The sequence below is a fragment of the Euprymna scolopes genome, chromosome 14 (assembly GCF_053919585.1).
Source record: "Euprymna scolopes isolate OS-2025 chromosome 14, ASM5391958v1, whole genome shotgun sequence".
Lineage (NCBI taxonomy): Eukaryota > Metazoa > Mollusca > Cephalopoda > Sepiida > Sepiolidae > Euprymna > Euprymna scolopes.
Window position 1 is genome coordinate 51,089,421 of NC_136495.1, and position 7,768 is coordinate 51,097,188.

Below are 7,768 nucleotides of genomic sequence, written 5' to 3' on the forward strand. Positions count from 1 at the left end.
TTTTGAAGAAAAATTTTTTTAATAGAATATATTTGTTGTTTTCAAATCAGTTTTTATTTAACCCATAGTTGGGACCCTAACTATCACTCGGGATCAGAGTGGACCTGGGAGCAATGGTAATTAAAGGGTGGCTCGACACTCCCCAACTGGATATAGTTTAAGGTCATATCCAGGACGATAAAAAGTGTAAGTTTTACAGCTGAATATTACCATGTATTTTAGTCATTGCTCCCCAGGTTCTTGCGGACAATTCTAGTATGAATTTTAACAAGTTTAAACCTCTTTTGTTTATTAGATGTTCAACCTTACTACTTATCATTATATATCATGATTCACTATTATCTATTATTACTACATATATCTTTTTAAAAACTATTATTACTACCTACTTATTGCTATATATATATATATATATATATATATATATATATATATATATATATATATATATATATATATTGCTATTTCCTGCCCTCTGATGAGAAGGAGAGTATTTCTTCGAAACTCCGCTGATTAAGGACTATCCACTTATCTTGTGCTTCCTTTTTAAAATTAAATATGTTTTTAACTCTTTTTCAAGATGTTTTTTAACATGTTTTATTAATCATTTGTTCATATTATAAGCTCTATTTCCTTTTCGGTTTTATTGAGCTTTTACATCTGGTTGAGATTACTTTACTTGTAAATATTAACTCTTTAATATTTATAATATATTTTAAGTTTACCATTTTGATTACCTTGGTAAACTTATTGTAATTTTTATTTCTTTTTTATTTCTAATATATATATATATATATATATATATATATATATATATATATATATATATATATATACAGAGTTAAAGATATTCAGAAGATAAAACTCATGAATTAAAACGAGATTATTAAGAGTGCTCAATAAAAAAGAGCAAAATATAACATTTTTATTTATATAGACAAATATTACATAGTCGCTACACTGATCATGCTAACGTTTCGGACAATTGGTTTATTAAAGGTCAAAATGACGAGAAACTTTTGGTTTCTTAATAAACCAATTGTCCGAAACATTAGCATGTTCAGTGTAGCGACTATGTAATATTTGTCTATATAAATAAAAATGATAAAAATAATACATAACTTTGTTTGGACAATAATTGTTTCTCTTTAAAATAACTGTATCCAGTAATAGGGGGTGCGATAATATTACGGAGTATCAATTCTTTGATTTCATGCCGTGATAAACTATCCCTGGTCAGATTCTAGTCCATTACAGAAGCTTACAATTATACGCATCTCTCCTTAAGAGAGGGGAGAACAAAGAGGGGGCTTTCAAAAGTCCGACCGAATCCTTTCAGTTAATTGGGTTAGACGAAAAGAAATTTCTGTCTTCTTCGCCACGTCTCATTGCGGACTTCTTGCACGTGACGTCATACCTTTTTTCTTCCATCCTTTTGAACACTTTTTATGCATCCACATCTACATATTGCTACAACGTTACGATCGCATGATTTCGTACTGTTGGGTCCTACGTGACTCTAGTTTAAAAAGCAGACTAATCCTCTTGTTGCCGCGACCTTCGAACTTCATGGACGTTCTGTTGCTCTACTTGTTTTAATGCGTTCCAACCATAAACAAAGCTCGTTCGTAAATCCATCCATTAGTAAATCAACACATTTTAGATGTTCGATGCCTTCATTAAATTTCGAAAGACAATCCCTGTAAGGATAGCTGCGCGTGTAACTGTGAGGCAAAGGTTGCGCAATCTCCAATTACACAAATTACTGCTTGAGTCCAGTGGCAAGGAGAAGTCCAGGACAACTGGAACCAATGAACAATGAATAGCCCCTGTAAGAGCAGTTGCGTGTGTAATTGTGAGGCAAATGTTACGCAATCTCTAACCACACTTGTTATGAATTTGCACTGCTCGGGTCCAGTGGCAAAGAAAGGCCCAAGACTGAGAGAAAACAATGGCGAGATAAGCGGAGAGCACATACAGCACCTGGAATTCCCGAATGGTCACCCATTTTTAATACTGACTAAGCTCAACGTTGCTTAACTTTGGTGGTCTAGCGAGAACCGGTGTGTCAACTTGATTATGCTGAATATTTATATCATGTAAATACAGTTATATTCCTTGTGTTAGCGTAAAATTCCCCGTCTCTTCAGACGTTCGTGCATTTAGTATTGTAATGAGCGAGATATATTCATTGATTAGAAACTGTTTCCTGTTATTTTTGTTGTTCGCATATACAAATATTCTCATGTCGTCTTTGGCGTGTCTTTCATGTCCCATCTGCATTACTAATACAATTTTATTAATAAACGGTAAATAACTGTTTCTTTTATCCTTCCATTGCCGCCCACGCGGGTCTTGTCTCTGATGCATTAAAACATATCGACATCATTGTAACATGTGCGAAAATAATTTTTCCCAACACGATTTTTTTTTCTTTAAATATTTAAGTTAAGAGAGATTTTAAATAGTTAATTGCTTGTTTTTTTGTTTGTTTGGTTGTTTGTTTCAAGATTTGAATTGGTAAACAAAAAAACGTATCTTTTTTTTTTTTAATTTTTGAATGCGCTAAATTTTATGAAACGGTACCCCCTTCTTCCAGTCTGACGTCATGAGCCGTCACATGTCACTGTGTGATTTGTTTGTCATGTGGATGAAATTTGTATTCCTCTTTTTGCAGATTGCTTTCTTTGTCCGGCGCCTTATTATTCCCGCATTCGAAATGACATTCATGACAAATCACAGGTCCACACTTTTGATGTTGACATAGCAGACACAGTAAGTAACCATTACTTATGTTTACTTTATATACAAGGATCAGGTAAAATCATGCATGTATCTTAAAATTATAACTAAATTTATTTTAATACGACGTTGGGCTCCGTTTTACATCAATAACTGATTGAATGCGACGTGGGATGGATTCATACCAACGCTTGAATGGTTTCTAGAGGAGTTTTGTACCATACTTTGGCTAAAAACACTCTAGTTCTTTTAATGATGAAGGGGTAGATATCGGTTTCTCACTTCTTTTTTTTTCTAAAATACACCACAAATGTTTACTGATATTTAAATCTGGGGATGATGGTCAGGTTAGATATTCTACTTTATGTGAAAGTTCTTCAGTTACAACTTTTGCCGTGTGGATGGGGCCATTATCATCCAGAAATATGTCAAATTTACTGAAAATAGTTCCTTGGAATTCGCTTCAAGAATACGAATTTCATTTTATTTATATGGGTAGCCAAGTTCAATTGAAATGAATGGCTGTCGTCTGAGGGAGGCGCCATGTTTTGACAACCTTCTGGGTCTGATCTTTACTCCTGATCTGAAATGGAACACGTACATCAAATCTGTTGGCAAAGTCGCTAGAAAAATGGTAGGATCATTCTACCGCTCCAGTAGATATCTCACTTCCGGTGCAATTCTCTACCTTTATAAGAGTCAAGTACGTCCAAGGATGGAGTACTGTTGCCACATCTGGGCAGGGACAACTAGAAGTAACTTACCATGTCTTGACATAGTTCAAAATAGGCTTCGTTGCCTAGCGGTGAATTCTCTTTTCTCTTCCCTGCAACCTGTTTCCCACAGAAGAGACGTTACGAGCCTGTCTTTGTTTTATCGTTACTTTCATGACAAGTGCTCGTCTGAGCTACAACCTATGGTCCCTCCTCGCCAAACTTTCACGAAAAACACTCGTCTAGCTGAAAACACTATCAATAATTTCACCCACTCTTTATCTGTGCCTAAACGTAAACAGATTCCATGAACAAAGCTTCTTTCTTAGAACTGAACGCCTGGGGAACTCTCTTCCGTTTTCCTTCTTTCCAGCTGACTACAATATGATCGTCTTCAAGTCCAACGTAAACAAGTTCTTGATGAGTCGTCCTCTTAAGTAATCCAATTTACAAAATTTCCACTACTAACGATTACTATGATATTGTACTATTGACTACTGTACGCAATAACACTTATCCTGGAGTGGCCTCCAGGCCTTGATAAGTGGTGACTCCTTTGTAAAAAAATAGCATATATTAGAAGAGATTTTCGTTGTTCTAAATTCCTTTTCAGTATATATGTTGAATTTTATTGTGTGCTCACATCTTGAACAAGTTTATGTTTTTCCAAATTAAGCTGATCATGTATTTCAGTTAATTTGCTAATTGCTAATAGAAAGCGATTAAAGTGAGAGACTATATTGCTGTTAGTTATAATAATGGTTTTTACATGTTGGAAAAATAATGTCATTTATTGAGAGTTGTACTGTATGCATGAAGCATGAAAGTGATTCTAAACCATATTCCCTGAGACCAGCAACCATATTTTCTCCTGAATCGCTCGAAACTAAGAAAAATTTATTAGAGATTTTATACTCATCCAGAACATTGTGAGATTCTTCAATTATTGTTGCACCTGTTTGTATACGAGAGAATGGAACAACTGTAAGCACATGTCTGCACTGTTCAAAATCATTGAATTTTTGTTTTTACTTTTGTAAATATATCTGAAATTATTTTTTCAGTAAAGTACTTTTTTAATGGAATACTGTAATTTGGACAAATTTTTTGCAATAAGCCTATTAGATTCAGTGTCAGATGTAACAAAATATGCTTGAATGAATTAATTCAATAAATAATAAAGTTGCCAAAACCATGTTAAAATGGAAAGCCACTGGAAACATCTGACTAGAACCCCAAGCCTGAAAAGAAAATACGTGGTTCTAAAATTGCAAGTGGGTGAATTTAAATATATATTTGGTTTCCGAAAGTTGAGTGCATTCTTTGGTTTGTTAGTATAATTCAGGAGAGGTAACTTGAATATGGTTCAAAAAAGATAATTGTTGAATGTTCTGAGGAGTCATATTGAATAATTTTATTTAATTTGATATTTTTTTCATAGGATTCCGATGGCCGGATTGTTTATCTTATAACCCAAAAAAAACTACAAATGGCTTACGAAGATGCACAGAATTTGGTATGTGGATTAATATTTCTTATTATAATATTTTACTATTATTAACATTACTATTAGTATTTTTCTTAATACGCATGGAATTTTATATTTAGGCTAACATTTAAGCCATACACTTTTCGAAGTACGGATGATTTACGATAAAACCAAGTAATGGGAAGATTTCATTAGATTCTGGGAACAAGACAGAGAAAAGGACCATATATCCAAAGGCACTGTTGCCTGATTCAAAGTCAATACTCCTGACTTCATTAAAGCAAACTAATGACTGTCGAAAAGTCCAGATCACAACGATTCTAATGTTTGGAGTTTGCTGCTACACCAATTTCAATTACAAATAAGAGATGTCGCACGCATGAAATCCTTTAAAACTCCGTTCATGGGAGTTTAAAGGTATCCACACAGAAGCTACGCCTTTGTAGAGCTGCTCACTGAAAACACTTTGAAAATCGCATCTAACATCAAATGGTTTGTTTCGTTCTAACAATAGTTCTGTAATCAACAAGTGTTTTCTATTTCCAATAATATAAGTGTAAATTAATTGTGCTAAATGTGTTATTCTTATTTTGTTTGTTCTTGTTTTTTGTTGTTATTTTATTTGTTTTGTTTTGTTGGGGTTTTTGTTTGTTTGTTTGTTTGTTTGTTTTTTGTAAAGAATCCTATATATCTACCAAAGCGGCCCTAGTTAGCGGGTTCGTCTTGGTAAGTTTCATCACTACCTCCTGTTGTGGTTACGAAATTATATTTTCTTTCAGCTTGGTCAGTGTCATCTGGCTACATGGTTGGTTTCCGCACTCGATGATTTTTTTAATTATTCACTGTTTAGACCTTTATTGTAGTTTATGTGATGTCAATCTTTCCTTATAGTCCCAAATTATCCTATTATTTTCCGACATTTCGGAACTGTTTCAATTCTCGTACAATTAATTAGTATGTTCCATATTACCCGGAAATTTCCATTACTTACTGAGTTTTTTTATTCTGTTTCCTTTCAGCGTTAGCCTGTGAATTGCTGGGATGGCGAAATCTACTATTTGATTATTTTTATTTTCTTGTTGGTTATGGTCAGGCCCAGTTTCCTTGCTTGGGCGGATTTGCCCGTTTTATCTTCCAATACTGGCTCCGGTTTGTATTTGTATATTCGAAGTATACTTGTTCTCACAGCTCCTAATGGACTACTTTCCCAATCTGATCATGTTTATTTTTCATTTTTCATTTTATATAAGTTTACTGCAGTTACATGTGATGTGATTAACTGTTTCGTCTCATTGTCCATAGAGTTTCTGTATCTTGCCGTTTTATGATGTTGCTTCTAATTACGTGATTTTGTACGTTGCTCTTTTCAAGTTTCATCCTTCTCAGCCATATCTATGTTTTCTCGTACGTAATTCATTGGACCCGTTTCATATTTCTTTCGCTTCCCATTTTTGTTATATCGACAATTAAACAGTTATACTCTTCTTTGTACTTCTAGCTTTAGGTGTTTTCTTTTAAAGTGGTAATCAGTATCACTGAATCATGTATCTGTCTAGTCCTTATGTCACATTCGCAATGTACCATGCTTATGCGTCCCACTTCTTTCTTCTTTCCTATTTTATATAGACGGGGAGGGGGGGACATCATCTTGTTACACAAACATAATGAGGTCACCAAAATAAGCCTATGCAATCATTTAGTTCCAAGAAGCAATTTAATGGTCAACATTTTAATCCGTTGAAATCATCAATTCAATTTAATGGTCAACATTTTAATCCCTTGAAATCATCATTCAATTCATTTAAATATGTTGTTAGAGGAAAAGCGATTATTTCATTTAGATGACCGTCTCGTAGCAAAAAAAAAATCAAAAAGTGAAGGAAGTAGAAAGAAATATCGTTAATTATGATTTAAACACATTGCTTAATTATTTACCATTTTGCTAGCGCAATTTAAAAACGCATCTCTTCTGTTCAGTAACTTTTGTTAAACTCTCTTTTCAGGATAATCCCGTCTTTCTCGAGCAAGAGACGTCATGTCCGATCGCTTCATCGGTTTACGATTCTCGCGATTCAACATGGCCAATCAGTTGATTTCTTCATATCCCTTTGGCTTAAATGTTTCCTGTTTTAGAACATATATCTCAACAATACATACTAATCAATGGCTACGAGTATACGTACCGTCCATCAATATTTCACAGAATTTGGATGTAGTCTATCGTGCATAATTATTAGTTTCCTCGAATTTTTTTTTTTTTAGTTTATGAAGAATCATGAGCAATATTCTCAAGTATTCATTTCTTTTATTTGTTTACTGCAATATAATTTAGTTTGAATAAGTTTTCTCGTTCTTCTGAACTATTCAATTTTCGTATTATTTAGATTCTAATGTTCTCATCTTGAGTATTACTTTCACAACGTTTCGGTCGATGTAACCTCCGACCTTCTTCGAGTGTATATTGTCTTTAACGACACAATACTTCACCTACAAATTAAAATCATTATTTGTCTTCTCGGTGTCCTGTGTTTGTTGCTACCCTATCAGACTGGGGACTTTAACAGAAATTCATTTGAGATAATTATCACATTAATTACTCCATTAATTCAATATTTTTTTTTAGAAGATTAATAATTTATTCATACTGGATGAAATTCGTCGTCCACTGAGCTTCAAAGTCAAATGAAGACCTGAAAGCAAAAGAGAAAACTAATTACTTATTTTAAGCGCACGGCTTAAGAAGAACTATCGTTTTGTTTGATCATCCTAGAAAGGCATCTTGTCGTATATCAGGTTCTATCTAACTGTCGAAATTATATCGCCA

General features: G+C 33.7%; 1 protein-coding gene across 1 annotated transcript in view; it reads left to right on the forward strand.

The window, feature by feature from the left end:
* Positions 1 to 7,768, forward strand: part of LOC145292996 (1-aminocyclopropane-1-carboxylate synthase-like protein 1) — an 84,922-nt gene that overhangs the window by 53,340 nt on the left and 23,814 nt on the right. The window contains exons 7-8 of the mRNA XM_080139249.1: positions 2,678 to 2,775; positions 4,897 to 4,971. Of these exons, the coding sequence (XP_079995375.1) occupies positions 2,678 to 2,775; positions 4,897 to 4,971 (173 nt within the window). The remainder of the gene's footprint in view (positions 1 to 2,677; positions 2,776 to 4,896; positions 4,972 to 7,768) is intronic.